This window comes from Nipponia nippon, unplaced genomic scaffold (assembly GCF_047370975.1).
Source record: "Nipponia nippon isolate SJK-2023a ecotype South Korea unplaced genomic scaffold, ASM4737097v1 scaffold_5, whole genome shotgun sequence".
Classification (NCBI taxonomy): domain Eukaryota; kingdom Metazoa; phylum Chordata; class Aves; order Pelecaniformes; family Threskiornithidae; genus Nipponia; species Nipponia nippon.
Genome location: NW_028262369.1, coordinates 77636437 through 77659847, shown reverse-complemented (window position 1 = coordinate 77659847; position 23411 = coordinate 77636437). Strand labels below are relative to the sequence as shown.

The 23411-nt window shown below is 36.7% G+C and overlaps 1 protein-coding gene across 2 annotated transcripts; it reads left to right on the top strand.

The window, feature by feature from the left end:
• The first annotated feature begins 52 nt into the window (after nucleotides 1–52).
• HAT1 (histone acetyltransferase 1) lies at nucleotides 53–22565 on the top strand. 2 transcript variants are annotated; one of them, XM_087731132.1, is made up of 11 exons: nucleotides 53–186; nucleotides 1447–1518; nucleotides 4247–4322; nucleotides 6066–6186; nucleotides 11830–12009; nucleotides 12244–12365; nucleotides 12866–12970; nucleotides 13314–13420; nucleotides 15988–16139; nucleotides 17434–17550; nucleotides 21351–22565. In XM_087731132.1, exons 1-11 carry the CDS (start codon nucleotides 180–182, stop codon nucleotides 21516–21518), a joined length of 1227 nt encoding a protein of 408 aa, XP_087587258.1. In that variant the 5' UTR covers nucleotides 53–179; the 3' UTR covers nucleotides 21519–22565. The 2 variants fall into 2 exon arrangements, with proteins under 2 accessions (XP_087587258.1, XP_087587259.1); XM_087731133.1 differs by lacking the exon at nucleotides 53–186 and adding an exon at nucleotides 194–517.
• The last annotated feature ends 846 nt before the right edge of the window (nucleotides 22566–23411 follow it).

The window sequence follows — 23411 nt, the reverse complement described above, 5'->3', positions numbered from 1 at the left end:
CAGCGCCGGGCATGCGCACGGGCTGCGCGCCTCGCACAGTGTGGCTATTGGCTACCCGCTGCCTTTCGGCGGGCGGAAGCGGAAGTATGTGTGTGCGCGTGCGCTCATTTCCGGTGAGTGGGCGCGCGGGTTGATTCGTTCTGCCCGGGTGACTCGGCCGTCGCCGCCGCTCTTCGGAAATGGCGGGTGAGTCCCCGGGCCTGGTCTGCACTGCGCCGCCCGCCCGCGCTCCGAGGGCTGACAGGGCCCTGCCACCCTGGCCGCGGAGGGGGGCGGTGGCGGCTGCTTGGGGGCACAGGTCTGGGCGCTGCCGGCGCCTCTCCGTGAGGCGGGGCGAGGCCCCGGGGGCGGTCGGCACTGTTCCTCTCGGCCGGGCTCCTTCGGGCGCTGGCGGGGCCCCGGTGCCGTCCGTGCGTGGGAGCGCTATGGCCGGGACGTGGGGCAAGGAAGCGGAGCGTGAGCTCGGGACGGCCGTGGCGGGACCAGCGGGCGGGGGTGCCGGTGAGGGCTGACCGCGGTGAGTTCGGACGACCAGGGAATCGGGTGTCTGGGTGGGGAGCGCGGCTAACTGTCTGCCCCCCTGGGCGTGCCGCTGCTGGGCAGGCAGGCGTCGTCGGGCTCACGGTCCCCGCGCTTAGTAGTGGTAAGCTGGAGCGTGCCCCTATGCCCACTAGTTTACTGGGAGGTGGGAGGATCAAAACCCCAAACTTGTTTTTACCTGAAGTTTACTATCTAAAGCTAGAGGAAGAACTTTCTGATGAGACTTCTGGAATGAAGAGGGGCTGAAGGGGGGCTGGATTTGTAAAGCACTTGAAAAATACATAATAAGTGACACATCTTCTGTGCTAGATTATGCTTTGAAAAACAAACTAGATGCGATTTGTTTGTTATTTCCTTCCGCATCCGCTCTGGAATAGAAGTGGTAACTAGATAATTGCTGGTGGTATAGATGCCACTGTAGTTCATTAATACCTGTTTATGAAAATGACTTAATGCAAACACTTGAAATGCCCTTAAATGTGTTACTAAACTTGAAATGCCCTGAAACATGTTACTTAACATGTTCTTTAAAAGAAACATCTCTTAGGCTGCATTCTTGGTTTCTACTTAGAGTTTTCAAATATATTTTTTTGGTAATAACTTAGAACATTTAAATATTTTTATTGTAATGCCTTTCATTCTCAGAAACTAAAAAGAGAGGTACTTGTGGTCTGTGTTCTAGTTCTTGTTCCTAGTTCCAGAAAAGTGTCTGAGATAAATATCTATATTCCTTTTACACATTGTAGCATGTAGCTTTTTTAACCATTTGTTCAGTATTTTTGGTGGGTTTGTGTTGTGTGTATGTTCTGGTTTTGAGAACCTTTTTCTAAATATGTTCCTTGAATAATAGTGATGCATAGATTGTTCATCTCTTAACTCTTTTTTAAAAAAAAAATCTTTCTTCAGGACTTACTGCTATGGAGAAGAAGCTGGCTGAATACAAGTGTAATACAAATGAAGCAATTCAGCTGAAACTAGGTAATGATACTTTTTAAATATTGTGCATTTGATACTGGAATATTTCAGTACCTTCTTAAGAAACTTCCTTATACTTAAATCCACCCAGGTTTTAATATGTACTTAATTAATGTAAATATACAAACACAAGAATAGGAATACATAGTCTAGTTTTGCTGAGACTACTACAATTAAAGTACAGCTATAGAAATTCAGTCCTGTCTCCACATAATAATGTCACCAGCAATTTATTAGCCTGTTACCAGAGTGCATTGGAATTACATCTTGTCTTATTTTCTTGAAGTATTCATTATGTTCTTTTAGTTTCCCTTTTCTTCTCTAATACTTATGCCATGGTGCAGTCCTATGTATGTGTCGTCTTCATGGTGACCATAGCAACAGAACTCATTTCTTTAGGGTTACAAATATCTAGTTATATATTTTAGTATCTTTCCCTTTTCTCTTTCTTTGAGGGGAGAAAAATAAAAGCAAGAAAGAAGATTGAAAAGTGTTGTTGAGTTGGGTTTTTTGCTTCCCTTCCCCCCCAACATCTGGATTACACAATACATTTTTAATGAAAATTGTTTAAAATCTGAATGGAAAAAAATGCCGCTCTTTTGAGAGCTGTTTATTGCTCTCTATAGCTAATTTGCTTACTAGGACATCCAGAATACAGACTGAATTACTGAACTCTTGATGGACTTGCTTATATCTCAAACTTACATGCAGCAGTAATAACTTGAAGAATAAGGCATACCTGTCTGATTTTTAATCTTTCCAGCCCTTCAGCAATTTGTTCCCTTGAGCAGTACAAATACCATAATGTATTAAGAAAATAAAAGTAATGAACCTGTAAAGCAGTTTTCAGAACTACTACTAGCAATCTGTTCTATATAGTTTAATAGCATCTTTAATACACAGTCACCTTTGGCTTGTGAGCCAAAATGTCATTGTAAACAAAATACTTAAATCTTTAAGCCACTGTAATTGTGAAGTATTTCTCTTCCTCTTAAACGTTATTTCAAATAACGGTTTTATGACTAGATCTGATTTTTTTTTTTTCTTCCACCTGTCTAAAACCAAAGGAAAGAATGAGAGATAATGATATCTGAGTGAATTTTGTCTAGAAATCTGAGGAGCTGCTATATCAGGTTTCAGGGAGACTGCTAGAGGGTTTTTAATCAAGGTACCCATTGCCCATCTCAGCTAATATTTTTAGCTTCCTTTTTTATTTCAGAGTGTAGATGTTCCACATACAAATTACATTAAGAGAAAAGATGAGAAACTATAAAGTGGTACCATTAAAAAAAAAAAAAAGTATTTCCCACATGCATATAAAAGCAGTCATACACTAGCCTCTTCAGGGTGCTAATTTCTTCCATGGTGGCAATTCAGAATTGTTCTTCAGTTTTTGTTTTGTTTCTTTTTTGTTGTTGTTTGTTTGTTTTTTTAACACTGCTATGTTGCCTCAAATCTGTTGCTTTCTGAATTAAACCTGAGAAGACAAGAGCAACCATTCTCTTTTGCTTTTGTGAGGGCCAAACTTTTATCTTATCACTAGAACACTCCTCATTTGTATTTTTCTCTTCGAATACTTACTTTCTAATAGCATCAGAAAAAACTTGTTTTTCTCATCTCCACTTTTACTGGAGTAAAGCAGCAATGAAGCTTTAAAAAAAAAAAAAGCTTTAATACCAATATTAACTCCTACAACATTGCATGGTCATGCTAATGCAATATTGGCTCATTCAACATTAAAAATGTGTAACTGTTTTCTTGAGCTACCTGTGCCTCGTTAACGTGGCTGAACTTTCATTTTAATGCCCAAGTTAAGAGTTATCTCTTTGAATTTTAGGTAATTTTTTTAGCTGCAAATACACAGTGGATGTTTGGGAGTCAAGCATCTCAGTCATCTAAATTTTTTCCTAGAAAATCCTGCTTTAATTTCTAATTTCATCCCCTAATCATAAATCATATATTTTATGATGAAGGAACTCCTGTCACAATTACTGTGGAGCAACTGCTGTAACTCCATAAGCATGAATAAAATGCTTGTTCGGTAAGTTACTGAGTTTGAGTAGATGCCATTGTAGTGAATATTTTTACGCTACCAGAAAAGACCTTGTTTAATAGTAGGCTTTGAGGGAAAGTAAGCAGTCAGAAAAAAAAAATCACTGATTACTTTGGTAATATTGGTACAAGTACCAGTATAGCATTGGTACAGCTGTTTTGTATGTATCCATGCTAATTCTCCAAAACTGACATGAACATAAATGCACGTAAACGTTTCTTTCCATTCATCACTCCACTGAAAACCTCCTACAGTGAAGTGTTCTCACCTGCATGTGGGAGAAGAATGGCAGAATGAGAAGGCAACATTGATTACCTGATTGGTCTGGCTTACTGTGGGAATATCTAGCTGGGCAGTGTCCTCAGTGTTCAGGATGAAGTTAAAGGCAGTAATGTTCAGGAGATACATACATAAAATATATAAAGTACACATCTGTGTCAGTTTCTCCATTTTATTCTGCTTAATGATTTGATCTCAGGTCAAATAACATGCATCTAAATTGCACAAGATGTCTTTATTTCATTTGTATGCCAGCCTAATGTAGATAGGTTCATAATTGAAGTTGTCTGACTCTGTAGTGGAAGAATGCATGAACATCTAGCATGGTATCTGTGGATAAACAAACTGAAGCTGATGACTTGGTCACGCTCTTTTTTTTTCTTTTTTTTCTCTTCTCAGTTCGCTTTCCTGAGGATTTGGAGGATGACAACACAACGTTTAATCCAGAGTATAGCCATCAAGTGTTTGGAGATGAGTAAGTTAAAGTATCAAGCATCAAATTAATAGGTCTGGAAGGGGAAAGCTGCTTGTTAGAAATCGTTAGAAAACAAGAAATCCTGCTATACCAAGCTATTTTAAATGATGCAGCAATAGTTCAGTTTTATGACTGTATAATTAAACAGTGGCCTTGGTGCCTAGCTCGTAGAGTTTGAGCCCGTAGTCATTTTATGTGCTATTTTTAAGGTAGATTAGCAGAGAATGAAATACCTCATTTTGCAGTCGGAGTTACTTGTTTAAGTTGGTATTGTGTTCATGACATTTTTCTAAGATTAGGAAAGAATTATCAATTCTTGCTAATAACTTTCACAGTAATGTGTACCCAAAAAACCAGTGTCTAGCAACAGTATATCAGTTTATTTTTACTACTACATGGGATGTTTAGTGAATAAAACACAGAAGTAAAGTATTAATTTAAACTCACATTGGTGGCTGTTCTAGATCATTGAATGTTAACTGTATTGAATTTAGGGGTTTATTTTCTCTAATGTGTACGCTTGTAACCAGTTAGACATGCAGGGGATACAGAAACTATAGAAAAGTATTGGGTTTTTTTCCCCCCAGTATGCTGATTTTCACTAATATTGTAGGGAAGTTAGCTGCTATGTTGCTAGTGCTAAAGTGTTATTTAATGTTTTAGTAGAGTAATATTCAACAAGCTGTCCATAGTTTAAAAAAAAAAAAAAAACACACACAAAACCCCACTAAGGAAAATCCACGTGCACATATCTGGACTTCTTCAAGTGGTTAAGTTTCTTAATTTCCAATTCCTTTAAAAAACGTTCTACGTACTCCAAGTAGGATGAACTACCTATATTAATTGTAATAAAATTGGTTACGCTATTACGCGTCTACTGCAACTATCATTGACAATAATTATACTTTTAGTAATGGGAGAACTCTCCAATCTGTCAGTATCACCAACAAGCAAATTCTTGTTCTGGCACTTGCGCTTCAAATTTTATATTACAAATGTGCTACCATAAAAGAAAAATCTCAGTAAAAAAAGCTTTAACTATGCATTAAAATAACAAAAAAAGGAACCTGTTTCTTTGTGAACGTTACCATTTTCTGCAGTTCAGTTTTTTGCCTGAAAATAAATTCTCTGTACTTCAAAACAGTATAGTGTTTATGTTCAGGCAACTCATATTCTCAAAGTGTAAAAAAGGCTTTTGTCTTCCGTACCTTTTTTTTTGCGTTTACTGGATTCTGGTTAGATTGGATAAGTATAACTGTCCACCAAACCACTTATTGCTATGACTGCATATCTATCTGTTTTATACAGTATGAATTGCAGTAGTGTATTCTAAAATATACTACGCTGCAAAATGAGTCTTAATAAATGTTATTGATCAATTAATATAAATAAATGTTAATGAGTTTAAGATATTGAGAAACATAAATGCAATATTAGCTATTTCAGGTATTCTTTCTTGAGCTGTCACAGTTAAGTGCACAGACACTGCCTTACTGAGTTTGGGAACATGTTGTATTTCTCCACTAGAGGAGCAAAATAACTAGTAGAAATGGTGTAAGGCATTCTCTCTGTCTAGATAGTGCACATCCAGTTTGATTTCCTTTTCCTGTTAGGAAGTTTAGTATACCTCACTGGGAAAGACGACGTGAACTTCAAAGCTTATTAAACGAATGCGCTGTGATGTGAATGTTTTGCTGTGAAACTTTATATAGAGTTTCTGATTGCTCTTTTTTCCTTCCTCAGTGAAGTTGCCTTTGGCTACAAGGGACTGAAGATCCTCTTGTACTATATCGCTGGTAACCTGTCAACGCTCTTCCGCATCAAATATACATCTAAAGTTAATGAAAAGTTTGACTGTGTGGAGGTAAAGACAGAACCAGACCTGCACTTAAAATATTATTGAGAAGGTTTAGTTGGGATATGGACAAGAATGCTAGGTTTAGTAATTGCTCACCCAAACGTGATTTATATTAAAAGCAAACAAACAAAGCTTTCTTTGTTGTGAAGCTGAAAAAAGCTTTGAACTTAATCTATATGTTTTTCCACTGTTCCTCCTTTGACTACAGTACCATCAAAATTGTGTCAAACAGTACAGTCAAACATGAGGTGCTAATACCAAGGCCAGTTCCACAAAAAAACACAACTTAGTACGTCTATATATTTTCATGTTAATTGTCTCCAGGAGGAGGACTAGCATTGGTGGTTTTTTTAATATTGAAGAGAATTCTGTGAGAAGGAAAAGGAGGTTTCTATAAACACTGCATGAGGTAGGATACTTGACTGTGTCTCTTTAAATGGCAAATGTGGAGAACAAGTAAGGCAGAAATGAGATTAGAAACTTCTGGTTGGGTATCATGTGTGCTTTACATATTACTTAAAGGAATACAATAATACAGTTGCCTGCAGGATGTTTTGTTTGGTTTTGGTTTTTTTTTTTACTTTTTTCTCTTTTTGCCTACAGGTTTTCCAAGCTTATAGAACACTTGTAGAAAAGCTTTTTTAACCCTTCTGTCTGTATGCTCTCAGAATATTTTTGAGGTAACCCCACAAAAGCTAAGCTAATCAGTCTTTCAGCCAACTGAAGAAAGGTATATGGAACTTACAAATAGGAATAAAATATCTTCTTAACAATTTTTTTGACTGTTAAATACTTGTATAAGTACCTATACAGTTATTTAGAAAAACTCAATTTTTCAGAGTGGTCTCTGATGCATTAAGAAAACTTGATATCGTCTGAGTTTTACTTAGTTATAAGGAAGAAAAAATTGAGTTGATTTCTTTCCAAAAGAGCTATTGTTATGCTTCATTAATGAATTTTTGTAATACTCTGTAGTGTGAAATGGCTATACGTTTGTACTGACTTCAAATTACTCTGCCTGAGAAAAGCTTTTTTTTTTTTTAAAGTAAACATCTTTATGACTTCAAGCTGTATTTTAAGTTCCTAATTTCACATTGATCAGAATCTCTTTAAATGTTTTCAAGGAAAGGCCTATTCTAAACAACAAAATACTGGAATTACTTTGTTAAATTAATTTTAAAGATTTGCCCTTCCGTGTTCTGAAGTTGTATTAGAATATACTTAGTTCAACAGGCTAAGTGCCTGGACATGTCTGAAGTACTTTTGAGGCTAGGGCAACATATCTTAGGAGTGAAAGGTCATGCTCTTCAATCTTTAGAAGGTTTTTAGAAATAAGGAAATAAGGAAAAAAGGAAGGCCTGTTGGCAAAGTAGTAATCATTAAAATGAAACAGTCAAACCTTCACCAATATAAGTTCAAAAACATGTCACAACAGGAATCCGCACTTTAGCACCTCTTTACTCATAGTCTATCGTGTGTACAAATAACAAAGCCACTTTACTTTTCTGGAGGTAGGAACAAGGTAAACAAGGTCTGTCTTGCCCTGAGCACACTCTGTGACTTTTTGATCACTCTGAATCCTTGCTTCTTTCAAGCCCTGCTTCCACTACTGAATTATTCCTCCAATTGCTTAAGGGTGTGAGATGGGGACAAAAAAAATCTTTTTGAGCGAGGCTTCTGTATACTTTCCTGAGTATTTACAAGCTTTGACTGAATCGGAACAATGTGGTAGCTTACCCTGGGCTTCCCTTGGTATTGTTAATGCTGTGCGTCCAAATAGGCTGCTCATGTGGCTATATCTAAACCTTAGTAGGAAAAAAGATACAGTGGTTATCAATCATGTTCTGCATTTGTATTTGCCATTAGTTCAGCCACCTTAAGATAGAATGCATTTGCAGAGACTAAAACATAAGCTGTCATTACAGCAGGGTGTTAATTTAAATTAATATTAACATTTACTTTTCAAAGTTAACTGTTTGGTTGCTGATCTCTGCTCCTTCGGATAATTATACTAAGATGCAGACTATCTGCCATATGTGACAGGTAATCTTTGTGCTGTGAATAGATGGTGTTTTGGAAAGGACAGCAGTCTCTGCCTTTAATATAACTGGTTACAAGTGAGAAGCTAGTTTTAATGCTCTGCAAAGTTATTCACAGCTTAGGATTTTGTGTCTAAATACCCACAGAAGCCCATTCAACAGCAAATGGGTTTATTCTGTGATACTAAGTTTGGTTCCATTATTGCTAAAGCAGCTGCTACAATCTCTGCTAGGGACTGACAGAAATATTCCTCCCAATACCACTATTTTTTCTCCAAGATCTTTTCAAACATGAGGAAAAAGATAAGATCCTGAAATATCAAGAGCCAGTTATATTTATGCATCTTAATCTCATCTCCATAAAGATGGATCTAAACCATGTTAGTAGGGAAGGCTCAGCAAAGTATAATCATGTTTTGAACAGAAGTTGGCACTCTGTTTAGTTAAAATGGACAGAATTTATCCCTTGGGTGGAGTTGATTCTTTCAAATATCTGAAGAGAAGCTGCTTTCTTCTAGTGTAAATATTAATAGCATTGACCTCCGAATTGCGTGCTGCTTTGAGAGATGCAGCTGTTCAAGTATTCTCCTTTTCATCTGGATTAATTATTTTAAATGAAGCCACTTTGAAACAGCATGTACGTGGTATACAAATGTCGTAACTGCCTGCTAGTACAAGAATAATCTCTTTATTAAAATTATCCAGAGTCAAATGGAATGTGCAAAGAGATACAGCCCACTTAAGTAGTCCTGCTACAAATCAAGTTTAGTTACAAGCCTATACCAAATTCCCTATCATCACCTCACATGATTCCGATTATGATGATTATACATTACAGGCAGTACTTCCATGAACCACAAGCTCAACAGCTCTTGGCTGGCTTCATTCAGGTTTTTGAATGCTTTGTTGTAAGTGGCTTTGCCTATGTTTAACACTGCTGCAGTAGTCAACTGGATTGTTTTTCTGAAGAGAAACTTGTGCATCATCGTGTACATCTGTGCCAGTTGGTAAGATAGTGCCTTGCTCTGGTAAGAGAAATAAACCTCTCGCCAATATCAAAGAAATACACAAAGGAAGTCAGTAAACAAATTTTTGGTAACTCCTTGGATTATGAGCACCTCAGAGAGAAGTGTTTGGAAAGTGCCTACTATGTAATGGGTGTTTCCATTAAAAAGTACAAGCATTAATGAAACAAATTATTTGTATGCTGTTGATATTTCTAGATTCCAGTATTCCAGGACTTAGTAACTGAAAAATTGGATGACTTAAACTTAAGACACCAGTCAAACTGAGGGTTCTGGGATTTCCTCTGCCAGAAGGGGAAATCTTGTTAACCCTAAAAGTAACTGAAGAATATAGCTTATTTTCTTAAATTATGTCAGACCCCATTTCAAGGGGAGAGAATTTTTAGGAGGCAATAGGTGAAATATATGCTGTGGTCATGTAGAACTAAGAAGGATTATCTACTGCTTAATCTGCTATGCCTCTGTTCTTATGATGTAATTAAACAAGACTTTTCTGTGATGGCAGTCAGTGATGGATGCATTATCTTACATGCTTTCAGCAGGTGAAAGTTTGTCTTCCTTATCACTAATGAAGAAACTTAAAAACATGAGGAGAGCAAAATTACTTAAACATTATTTATATAATACTTCATACTGCATAGTCACCCTTTTTAGATATCTTCCACATGGCCTTATTGAACTGATGCTTGGAGGTCTTGTTTTAATTCTAGATTACTTTTACATGCCTTTTTCAGATATATAAAATGGAAGGTGCTACAGATTCCTAGTTGTGGTTTCCTACAGCTTTGTCAGCAGTGCAAACTTAAGATTTGTGTAAACAATGCACTTGAACAGTTAAAAAAAAGTATTTCTAAAAAGCGTTCCATACAAATACTTTTTCTTTATGTAATTCATTGATTCGGGGAAAAAATGGCTGATTTTATGTAATGCGGTTAAATCAGTAAGTGTAAAGAAAATATGTTTAACTAATATTGCTTCAAGAAGATAGCAAAGGTGCCAATAAATGCATCTCCTTTGTTTTGAGAGTGAAATGGATGTAAAGATTGTACGCATTTTAACTGGGTTCTTACACTAAGTATTGTAGAGCTATATTTTAACTGGTTAATAGCTCTCTCTACAAATATAAATATAAATGTTGGTAGTACCAAACCATTAAGAATAAAACTTGTTTGTGCTGAACTGCATCCATCTTTCTCTACACTAAAAATGTAACTGAATGATAAAGTGCTATTCATTTGCAGGTGCATTGCTTCTACTTAAGGGACTATGGTTGAAAGGACAGGAATTAGTAGCATGTTGTATTAGCCTTTTGTAGTGTATTTTGTTCTAAGCATCTTAATTTCCCTGTTTTGAATGCTAAGTAGCAAGGGTCTTGGTTTTGAACTAATACCCATCATGCATGTAAACGGTGTGAAAGAGCTGCTTAGTAAGTTAACACAAAGTGTTCTTGTGTCAGTCCTTGTGGAAATAGATACAATACAAACATTACAGCTGAACTCACGGCAAACTCCATTAAGTAAAAACCTGGATTCATTGTCCAGAGGAAAGTTTGAATTGAATGTAAGCTCATTTTGTTGAATGTAATGTCAGGCTTTTAGGGGTTGTATTGAGGAGTACGGTTTTGTTAAGTCGAGACCAATTCATTAAGTTTTATTGCCTGGTGAGAAGCAGTAATACGTTATTGTGAAACTTCATCAAATATTCATGGTTAAAAAGAAGTAGTAAATGTATTCAATCAAGTGGTCTTTTTGGGGTCTGAAAAGGATTATGAAGTCTGCTCAGCTGATAGTCTCTAACTTTCACTTTGGTTATCTGAAAATAGTAATTTTAACCTCTAAATTTAATTTTGGTGTCAGAATATTTCTTCTTCCCCAGTACGTTAGACTACAGGTCAGACTTGCTGACAGTATCCTTAAATTACATTTTTATTATTTTATGTCAAACTTTGTTTTCAAAATGTTCTTTGATTTGAATGCAGGATGTTGTCTTCTGAGTTTGTAATGTGTTTTGCAGCTGATCCTATAGGCAGGCATTTCAAGCAGGGAGACATAAGAATGCAAGAGTGTGCTAGCTGTCGCTTTTCTGTTTGGGACCTACCATTTTTAGTCTTTGTCCCTTTTCCTCCACTTAGTTCTGCACCACCTAATATCTCTTGTAAGCTGCTTGTTCGGGAACCTGAGTTCCGCAAGACTGTGTAGCATAGTCTTGGAGAATTGCTGGCTGGGAAGTCTTAGCTATTCTGAAAGTGCAGCATAATCAGAAGCTATCAACACTCTTAGGTTTTACTTGGACAAATGTAACAATCTTTAAATGTAAAAATGTTCATGAACTTGTGCTGTAACTACGAGCTTTTTGATGCTGACAGTGGCTGGATTGTGACCTTTCTGGATCTCGTCAGTGCAGCTCTTTTACTTACTGTAAGGTCACTACTGAACAACAGGAACGCTTTCTTTTTCTTTTTTCTTTTTTTTATTACTGTTAGGCCATAGCACCTCTTTTATATTCATTTCTTATAGCACAATAGTGACATCAATGCTGTCTTTTTCTAATCTTACACTGATCCTGTCTCCTTTTATAATCTCCAGGCAGACGATGTTGAAAGTAAAATTAGAGAAATCATTCCTCCTGGTTTTTGCACAAACACAGATGACTTTGTGTCTCTGCTGGAGAAGGAAGTCAACTTCAAGCCCTTTGGAATGCTGCTACACACATATTCTGTCCATAACGAGGAAGCTGGTGAAGATATAACATATCAGATATACAAAGTATGAAAAATAAGTGAAACTTCTGCTTTTGAGCAACCAAATTAAAGTTTATTTTTGCAGTGATGCACTTTCAGTAATGTTTCAACTATAGTATATAAATACTGTCATTTTACCAGTTTATTAATAAATTATAAACATGCTTTTTTGTATTGGAGAATTTAATTAGGTTTTGCATATTTTTTCCTCTTACGTCTGTGATAGGTTTCACCTGACTTATCCTGGCTTTTTCCCTAGGCCGACATGACATGTCCAGGCTTTCGAGAATATCATGAAAGGCTTCAGACGTTCTTGATGTGGTTTATTGAAACTGCTAGCTTTATTGATGTAGATGATGAAAGATGGAACTACTTTCTAGTGTAAGTACAGTTCTAAAGCAACAGTGGACCTTATTACCTCCACAAAGCCTGCATTTTAATTGTGGCTGGCCAATTATTGGAGCAGTATAATGATATTTTTCCCAGGAAAGAAAAACCATTGTTTATGAGGCTTGAGTTTTCCTCCATTATGCTTTGGGAAACCTTGAGAATAGAGCTGAATTAAATGCTGTTGTCCGTTAGAGCCCTGAATGTAGGCTTAAACAGTAAAATGAGCTTTGCCTGTGTTTTCTTTTACTTGCCACCTATTCATCTTTATAATAGGCAAGTGCACTGAAGTGCTGTAAAGAGGCCTGATTTATCCAAGTTGCTGCACACCAATTAAGTGAATTGTACATTCAGAACATAGCAGGTGTACCCATTGGGCCCTCACAGAGTAGCTTGCTGACACTGAAAATTCAGTTGGAGAATGGAAAAGAAAATGGACACTGCATGGGAGCGCGACTGTAATTGACCTGCTTGGCTTTCTGTTTTATCTGCAGATTTGAGAAGTATAATAAGGATGGAGCTACGCTCTTTGCGACCGTAGGCTACATGACAGTCTATAATTACTATGTGTACCCAGACAAAACCCGGCCACGTGTAAGGTAATTGGCGGCGTAACTCGTGCCTTGCCTTTTATTTCAGAAGAGGGAACTGCTGAAGTTCCCAATACTTGTTTATAATGGTGTTGATTTGTTTAAAAAAATCCCCATTATTGGCTGGCTATGCACTGATTTATTTCATTGTTCCCTTCTTGAAGCAGAGGGAATCTCAAACGAGTTTTGAATATTTAGCGATTTTAAGACTCCGTTAAAAATTATATTTTAACATGAAGATTGCTACATGTACTTTAATCTAAAATGAAATGCCATTTCGTTTTTAAGCCTTTACATTATAATGTTTGCAAATGCATGCATTTGAACTGAAAATACATTCCTTTGTCTGTAGCCAGATGCTGATCTTGCCACCATTCCAAGGAGAAGGCCATGGTGCTCAGCTTCTTGAAACAGTTCATAGATACTATATGTCTTCTCCTACAGTACTTGATATAACAGGTTTGTGTTTAAATTTTTGACTCAGTTCACCTGTTTAATAAGCAACTTGTAGCATTCACAGGTTGTTAGCCTGCAAACTAACTTTCATGTTCATTTGTCAGAATTAAATGGCCTTTTGAAGATTTAGCTTCAGCTCAGTTCAGGATTAATAGTACCCTGGTTTGTAGAACTGTATATAATGTAGCTCCTTAAGTCCTTTACTTAGAGAACAGCACACCAGGAAAATTCAATCCCTAGCATGAACGGATTACCAGCTAATTAGCCATTTTATTGTGAGATACACAGCTGAGTTTGCCAAGAGATCAAGCTTTGTCAAATTCCTTGTTCAACTTACTCCTATTAGCCAAAACTGAAAACTGGGGGTGGGGGGAACACCTAAGCAAAATAGCATATTAATATTAGTGTGCAAGCCAAAATTTTACAGACAGTAAAAATCTGTAGAAAATTTGTGCTCCAGGAGCATGTATTGCTGGCTGAAGGCACCCATGATATTAGAGGTGTGTGCACAAATACCTAAAAATAAATTATTGAGGAAGTGGCAGGGGCAGGGGGAAAGGGCGTGTGTGGATAAAAAATGGCTACAAACATGACATCTGTCCTGTGATTTCAAGTCCAATATAGGAAGAAATGCAGTTCAAACACATGATGTGACCATTCAATTCTAGGTGGTATCTCAGACCTCATATAGGCATAACTCCCCCATCCAAATTAAAATACAATAGAACACTTGCTTTCATAATGCATTGCTGCAGGATAATCCTAACAAAGTAATCCACCTCATAATTTTAATCCAGTTCATAGGAACCTAAGGAAGTATAACTTCGTTTATGCAACAGGAAATCATATGCATCATGCATTTGCTTTTTTCTTTTTGCTTTTAATAATATGAAGCTTTACATAGCTCTTATAGCTGAGGATAAAGTCTTAACATGGTACTGCATAAATCACGTGACATGTTCATGGCTCAGTGCCTTAAATGCAGGGTTGTAGCAAACAGTAAATGTGCACTAAAATAGGTTTTCATTTCTTTATCGAATAAAGCAGGAGAAAGCTTGCAATATTCTACATGGCACTCAAGTTACAGAAATTAAGGCTTTTACAAAATTATTTTTCTTTTTGAGGGGGAAGTCAGGCTGGACAATCTTGATATGGCCAGGATATTTACTTATGTAGCATCTAAAATTGTGAAGTAAAGCCTTTAACGTTTCTGAAAAGAGGAAATGAAGATCTACTTAACTTCTTCAAAAGAGCTAATGCTTTTTAGAAAAAAATTTACTTTGGAGTTTCACATTTATAACATTTTTTGTTCTGCTTATAACTTGTCATCCTAACTGACCAAGTGAAATGTATGATAGTGCTTACTGTACAGAAACTGCCTCATCTTTCTTATATCTAATCTGAGCAAAAAGGAATGGAATAAATTAATTTTAGTACAGCTTCTCCAGTCTCTTTTGCAGAATAAGTGCTATAAGACTTGCCATACAAGATTAGGCCCCTCATGCATAAAACATTTTAACTGATACAATCATCAGAAGCATTCTCCAACCCAAAAAATAAATTGCCAGTTGTGCAGTGCTGCATATACACAGCAAAAACTTCTATCCCAGTCCTTCCTCTTGGTAACTTTTGATCATCCTTAAACTGCAAATTTCAACTATTTACAGTGGTCCTCAAAACTAAAGAAAAACACAGCTGGGATATAAGCGGTTCAGCAGTAAATTCCACAATGGTAGTCCACAGAAAAATGAGTGTTGGGGGGGAACATGACCCTGCTACTTATATGTAGTAAGCCTGTCTAAACAATTAAGTAAGGAAGAAAGAAAATAGATTCACAACATTTAAGCGTTTTCCTTCTGCATAGTTCATAAGTGGGAACAAAGTTGCATATGCAACCATGTTGATGTTCACCAAAGCTAGTTCTCAATTTTTTTCTAAAGCAACAGTTTTGCTAGTTATGCTACCACTTTAAACCAAATGGAAGTAACTTGAAATTGTGATCAGCTTTTGCTTAGATCCTTCCAGCCTTTTAATTTTGGATAAGCTTGTCCTTTGGGTCCTTGTACCTTTCCCTATCTTCCTTGCTAACAAAGATTGTAACTCATGGTCAATAATTGTCTTCAGCTAGTTTAGTTGTATACAGTAGGATAGTTTCACAAGTCTTTTTCCACATAATTAGTTTGTGTTCTAGTAGTTCTACCGCTCTGTCAAATATAGAATAGATGGACCATACAAGAAAAAGGGTTTATACAAAGAGTAATTTTCTTTTCCCAAGGAGTTAAATTGGATTAAACATGTATATTGTCAGTCTCTCACAAATGTGTATATAATACTGTATGGTACTGCATACACAAAATATTAGAAGTTTTTCTTTCTGCAGTCTCTTTAATGTCTACTGTCAAACAGCTAAAACTTTGATAGCAGTACTTACAGTATTCATCAGTATATAAACAACTGTGCTTAATTGTATCTGCTTTTGTATTCCGTAGTTCTTTGTAATTACATACCAGAGTTGAGGAAACAAATAACACTGATATTAACTACATGCTTTTTTTTTTTATTCTTTCTAGCTGAAGATCCATCTGAAAACTATGTGAAACTAAGAGACTTTGTTCTTGTAAAGCTCTGTCAAGATTTGCTTTGCTTTTCCCCAGGAAAGTTAATGCAAGGTTTCAGTCAAGAAATGGTGATGGAAGCTCAACAAAAACTGAAAATAAATAAGGTATTAAATCAGAACAGTTGTAGTCGGACATATTCTTATCAAACTAGTAGAATAATAATTTAAACATAGAGGTGGAGACTTGGAATTTACACACTCTGGCTTATTTCAAGAGACTTTTAGGATCTATGTGGAAGGGAGATACCTAGCTCATGGTTTTAGGTAAATGCTTTTTTTACCTACTAATTCTTTTGATGTAATATAATTTGACGAGGTTTCCATTTCTTTCAGGTATATTTATACAAATAACAAGTGTTGTTTTGGGAATGCAAAACAGTAAAGTTGCAAACAACTGCTACTAAGGCAGCTCTAAACACTTGGAGAACTAAACAGTTGAACATTGAACAATTACATTTGTTGGTAATCTCAGTGAATGATTAAACTCATTAGTGAGTATGGTAGTGAAAAGGCAGAGCTGCTTAATTAAAAAAATTATTTGAACATGGTTTAATGAAAATTTTGAAGTGTGAGGGAAGAGGGGTGTGAAGCTATATTCAAATGTGTTCATGAAAATGGTATAGCTTGTATAAGGAAGCTACATCTGCAGCCTTCTGATATCTTAAACCTGAAAGGATAAATAAGTTGTTTTTTTTAACAGTATCTGAACATGTGCTAGTGTAGCAAACAAACCATCCTATTTTTGTTCTGTTACTCAGCAAAAGAATAGTTGGTCTTAAATTCTGTTTTCTTACGGATGCAACAGTTAATAGTAATATAGTAGCAACGTGATTTTTTTTTTCTTCCCAGATGTGATACTAGCTGATCCTGCTTCCAAAAGCACTTCATTTTTTTTATTTACTTCCCTAGTAAACAGAAAACTTTAAATATTGTTGTTTCATTCGCATATTTAAAACTTCCAGGGGGCCTTGTGAAGGGCAGTAGGTATATGGAGATCATTAAAACTAGCAAAGTAGATACTGTTTAGTAAAATATTGCTTAATGTCATTCTAGTTCTACTCCTTCAGTTCTTCGAAGTATTTTTTTGGACTGTGGCTTCTGGACTTTCTGCTGCTTATTTACAGCAGGTCCTTGAAGCATCTCTACAGCTGGTGCAACACTTTTAAGAGATCAGACACTGGCTGCATGGAGGAAAATGGTTTTGAAGGAAAAACAAGAATGTTTATTCATTTAACCCACCAGATAGAAGGATAGGTTTGACAGAGGCTTTGTCCATGCCTCTGACTGTCTTCCAATAAGCTGAGGAACTACTCTAATATTTCAATATTTCTTCCCTTCGAGTCGTATTGAATGACCTCTTTATTCAGACATGGTTTTTATTCTCCTTTCTGTTCATTAGCAACACACAAGACGAGTTTATGAAATTCTCCGATTGCGTGCAACAGATATGGGTGATGCAGAACAGTCCAGAAGCTATCGGTTGGACGTTAAAAGAAGACTGATTGGCCCTTATAAGGTGTATATGACTTAAGTATCATTTAATACTTATTTCAAGGCTAATTATACTTGATTTTACTTTCATTTCCATAAATGTAGTTGATGCCAATTATGTTGCCAATCAACTACTATTAGTTATGCAGTGTTCAACTGATGCGTATACGGATGCAGAGAACATTCATGCATAGCAGTGCTGAAGATCCTGTGTTTGAGTCCTGACTGTTTCCTGCCCAATTCCAGCAGGAAGTTACTACTAAGCTTATGTTACCTAGCTACAAGTGGCATTATGCCCAGGTAGGCTTAAGGAGGGGGAAAAAAAAAATCTCAAATTTCTTGAAAAGGTTAAAAATATCTTAGACAAACCAAAAATTTACAGATAGGTAAATGCTGTAATAAGTTAACACTTCAGACTAGATATAGTTTAGACTCCTGTTCTACTTGTTAGCTAGGTCTTTACAAAACAGCTTGCTAGAAGTAATCTAGCCATGTCAACGTAGAACTCCATGCAGATGGAATATAAAATAATTCCAGCAGTAGAGTTTAGGCAAGTACTAAACTTAGTACAAAATAACTTACTTAGTTCCTACTAAGTATGCTTCTCAGGATTTTCAGTATAGTCGGTCTGTGTTGCATAAACTTACCTTTTGAGATACAGATTAAAAAAAAAAAATCCTAGTTGCTAATGCTGTCAGTCTTTGTATCAAGAGTCAAAAGACCACAAATAAATCTAGGTTTATTGCTATAACTAGCATGTTAGCTACTCTCTTCAATTAAGTACTTGCAGAGCAAACCAAAACCCTGTTGGAAAAGTTTCACAAAGTGTGAGAAGTACCTTGATTAGCTTGCAAGCATTCCTAAAGCAGCACTTACCCTGTTATACTAAAATAGCAAAACTTTGATTGTACTCATGTTGGACTTAGGGAGGCTATTAGCAAAAATGAGAACCCAGCACTGTATTAAATACTTGCCTGGTCTAGAGATAATACCATGTCATGCTGAGTGGCAGGACCTTCATCAAAACACTTTCTGTTCTCTTTCATGAGTGTCTTGTTTCACTTGCTAAATTTCACCCTGTCCACTACAACTAGGGCCATGATTTTTCAGCAAACAGGACTGTTACATGGTTTCAGTTCATTCACTCAGCACTGAAGTCCTATGGGGGAAATCCAAAATTCCATAAGCAGCTTCAATTCTAGTGCTTCTAGCGATTGTTTCCACTTCAGTCTTTGCATGTAATAAATGCATTAATAATGAATGGATTTTGTATTGCTAGATATGCAATATTGCTACTTCAGAATATTACATTTTTAATTTTTCAGTTATTTCAATGAGGATTCAAGAGAATCCTTAAAGCAGCCAACACACTTTCTTTTGACTTTAAGTTTCATGTTCTGAAATACAGGCATCTTGTTTATGGTAGTTCTACCTAGTAAACAGCTTACTCATGCACTCATTTTAAAGAATGTTTCCAATAAGTTTTAGTGCTGTTTTCAAAAACTTCTCAGAACTGCAATTAAACTAACTTTTAATATGTATAGTAATTTGGAGGGGAGCAAATTTTAATAAAGAATCAGGAATATTACTGCATACTCTAATGCTGCTATCATTTTTTTATATAAAGCACTTGATAGCTTCATTTGAACAGTGCTCTACAGATATAGAATAATTCTAAATTGCCACTACCTTAATTTAGTGAAAATGGTATTGCATCTTACAGCTATTTCCTGGCTAACGGTAGCAGAAATAAAACTATGCAGAAACCCCAGATGAAAAAACCTGTAATACATCTGTTCCCCTTGAAATCTTCACATTAACAAGGAGGCTGTTGCTAAAAGTACAGTGTTTTTTATGTATACAGCACCACTAGATTGGAATGACTGATACAGCCAAGTATGTTGCTCTCTGTATAAGTACTACTAATACAGGAAATAAAAGATCTGGTATTTTAGTGAACAGGGCATCACTCTAAGGTGGTTCAGAGGGTGAGCAGCTTGTGAAATTTCAGTTTTACTGTGGCTTCTCTATTGCTGAAGAACTCTGCTTTTTATGCTCATTAGTGGGCTGTGCTGCTAGACATGTCTCCTTGATCATGTCTTTGTTCTTCATGTTATCCCTTTTGGAAGTAATCATTATTGCTGTGCCACTTTTATTAATTATAATACTTTGTTTGGGTTTGCTAGTTGAACTCTTCTGCCCAGCCCAATAACTTGCTCCCAAAGAATCCTCTTGAAACTGCCCAGGTAAAATGTCACTGACTTCAGGTTTCAGAATCTTGCGTACCTGGATATGCTGGTAGTGTATTTGGAGGGAAATGGAAATTTGAAACAACTGGTTATCTGAAACATACAGAGGGAACTTGCTTTTTACCTGGAATCTGGAACTTAAAGATGACCAAAAGCTACAGTATCAGGTGTAATGGGCATTTAAAAGCTGACACCTTTTTTCAGAGCTAATATTTATAGTCTTGACAGATATTCCTGTTAATTAAGCAGACTTAATTAATTCATTCATTCTAGAATAAGGAGGTTTTAGTTTTTCTACTGACAGAAGCTTTCTCAGAAGATACTCATTGCTCTTTTCATTTGAGCAACTCATCACATGTTTTGAGTATCTTACTCATTTTGAGCTAATGTGAATCTAAAATTTGAACAGCTATGCTGGTTTTGACATCCTTTCTACAAGGAAATCTTGATTATTGGCCAGAAATGTGCCTGGAGGCCTCATCAGGACTCTGATACAGAACCTCCTTTTCTGAACTGAACTTTGCCTATCTGTGAGAGGTTATGAAAGTTTTTCTGATCTTACTCATTTACAGTTTACTGTGGTCTCCACTCCTTCCTCCTGACCCTCAGCACCAATCATAGGAAGAAAACAATTTTTCCTTTGAGAGAGAGGTGTAAAATCAAATAGAGCACAGAAGGCCTTTGATTTTTGAGACTGATGGTAAAAGTAGAATTGTTTGGGGAAAATGTTGTTGGTTTAACAAACTCTATGATTCTATAGGCATTGTAAAGACTTATTGATAAGATGCCAGGCATACATAATGCATCTATTTCTTTTTTTAATGAAATGTTGAATGAGATTCTGCTTTTACAAAGCAAGGGAAGACTGAAGAATGGAAAGTAACTAAGGAACTGAGCGGTTCAGAAATAGATATGAGGTGTATAAAAAATTTATCTGGGAAAAGGAGAGACACCTCGAAATACTTTTGTATTTAAGAAACAGGTAAAAATATCACATATGTGACACAGCAAGGTGAACTCCTTATCTTCTTGCTGTATGAATATGTTTATGCTTGTAAATAATGTTACTGCATTTCAATGCTGTTACTGCTAATCCCTGGTAACTTCTGAATAATTTGTAACAATTCCTGAAATGTCTTCTGCGTACAGGAAGCTTAGAATTAATGAAGCTTAGAATTAATTTTTGATAGTCAATTGTGGGGAAGTCAGTTGGCTGAACAGCCACATAATGGGACACCAGTGTGTTTAATGTCAGCATAGAACTAAATATCCTGGTCAATTTTCTACAGTCTAGTTTTTCATGCCGTACATCTTCAGTAGTAGAAGTACCACTAGACCTAATCTGTTCGGTTAAAGAAAAACTTTGAAACGATTTTTTCACTTCACTGGTTCATTGGTAATACAGAAACTATGAGGCTTTAACAGAAACGATGCCATAATCAAACACTGTTACTGTTTTTCTTAGGATTAGGGACATCTTAAAGAACTAGATACTGAAATTGAATAAATTTAATGAAATACCATATTCTTGATGATTATTGGTTGTGTTCAAACTACTATTTGTTTGATTGCTCAGAAAAAGCAGAGAGAACTTGCCAAGATGAGAAGGTGTCTAAGACCAGAGGAGCTGACGAATCAGTTGAACCAAATAGACCTAAACATGCAACATGAACAGTTAGAAGAGAGCTTCCAACAACTTGTTTCAGATTACCGAAGAGTCCTGGAACGACTTGCACAAGCATGAGGATCCTGCCTGTACAGGAAACTTGCAAATTTCTATACAGTGTTGTAAAGCACATCCTTAATTGCCACTTAACTGCAAAAAAAACTCATGTGACGTTTTAATCACATTAAAGGTGACTTGTGTTTCTGTGCATTTTGAATATTTTCTATTTTTGTGTTGTAGATTTTTAAATGTTGTACTTTAGGTTTGGGGGCACTTATTGCTGAAATAAACAATGTAGATTCTCAGATACAGTATCACTTCAATTGTATGAATTTTCTTTTACCAGTCTGTTTTGCCTCAAGACTTTAATAGATACCTGAATAGCAAGTTAATACATAAATCTAAGCAATATAAATATTGCATCTCTCTTAAATTTCTCCTAACTTGATCCTCCTCAGGCTGTTCTACTTGGATCCTATTGTACTGTGTAGGGCCTGTGCACTCTTTGGTTTAATGTCTCGTGGGCTGGCTGGCTTGCTTCCTGAGTACAGGCTCTTTACCCGTTCTTCAAAGTGGATGCTGCTCCCATAAGCTATCAGACCCATTCTACTTAAGCCTCTAAAGGGCCTTGAGCATATTCTTTTTCAACCCCCCCAAGTTTGCAGGTTCATGATTTCGGGAAAATACCTCACAGCTGGGGAAACAGCCAAGACTTTGTAAGGACTCCAAAAGCACTTCTACTTCAGCTAGTGTAAGAAACATACAAATCTGTAAGAAGCAAGTGCCTTCATATAGTTCCTTGACTCTATTCTGCTATCCATTGCTTCTCAGGCTTGAGGCCCTCCTGTCTCTCCTCCCTCAAAGGAATAAATTACAGTATCTTTTCTTGTAGTTGAGACTTTAGGACTGATTCATCTTGGCCTGTAATCAGGAGGATCATTGACATTTATTAACCATGTTTTGTGGTAAAAATGGGATTCAGGTCCAGCTTTCAAAACCGGAGTTTGTAGATTGACAGTTCTCTACTACCATCTGATATGACATCGAGAAAAAAGTAATGTTTTCCAAATGTTTAAATCCTCCTGTATATTTTTTTTCCTATTAAATTCTTTTTAGACACTTTAATTCTTCTGGCTAGGATATCTTGTCTGTATGATTTTTGTTGTTCGTCTACTAGAGTATCCAAATCTCATATTCCTTAATAATAACAATTTTAGAACGATCTCTCCTGGTGGTAGTAGTAAGCCTGAAGGTAAGTTGTGGGATCTGGGGGGCTGGGGTGTGTTTTTCTGTTTGGTTGGTTTTGGTTTCTTATTGAACATGTTCAGGTGTTGGTGATAAGCCAGAAATGGGAAAGCTGAAATGAAGAACTGTGCTTTAATTTGGTTTCTGCATAGAGGTCCAGGATACTTGTTGTGCTTCTGGGGAAGTCCACAATAACACTGCCTGAGCTTTTGCATTACTAAGGCTGAAGCCACTCACAAAGAAGTTCAAGCCTTTTAAGAAACTGTAGGACTAACAGGAAAAAACGCTGCCTGATGGGCCGTTTGCCCACTTAGAGAGGTTGAACGTGGTTTCCCTCTTCATAAGTTACTTTTCTTGGGGTGGGGGGGAGCATAAAAAGGCAGAAGGCTGGCATGCCTGTTCCTTTCATCCTTCTAGTATCTGATGTGGGAAGGGAAAGGAGATTTCTCTGCTGTCACCCCCAGGCTATATGGATGTCCCAAAAGGGCTGAGCAATGCCATGAAACGTAGGCTTGACGCTAGAGGTAGTGAAGGTTGCCATATTCAATTGATGGTGTGGGATGGATGTGAAAGGAACTACTGAGCCAAAAGGACAAATTGCTTTCCTTAGGCAAATAGTGAAACTTCTCTCACACAGTGATTAGGGCGGATGCATCTTTTCATAACATATTGGAATTTTTTTTTTTTCCTTTTTATGTTGACACTGTTCAAAGAGGTGGGCTGGTA

What these genes read in the sequence shown, in the direction of transcription:
- HAT1 (XM_087731132.1), top strand. An exon ending in CATCAAGTGTTTGGAGATGA is followed by an intron (nt 4,323 to 6,065) that starts GTAAGTTAAAGT and finishes TTCCTTCCTCAG; the next exon opens with TGAAGTTGCCTTTGGCTACA. An exon ending in AAAAACTGAAAATAAATAAG is followed by an intron (nt 16,140 to 17,433) that starts GTATTAAATCAG and finishes TCTGTTCATTAG; the next exon opens with CAACACACAAGACGAGTTTA.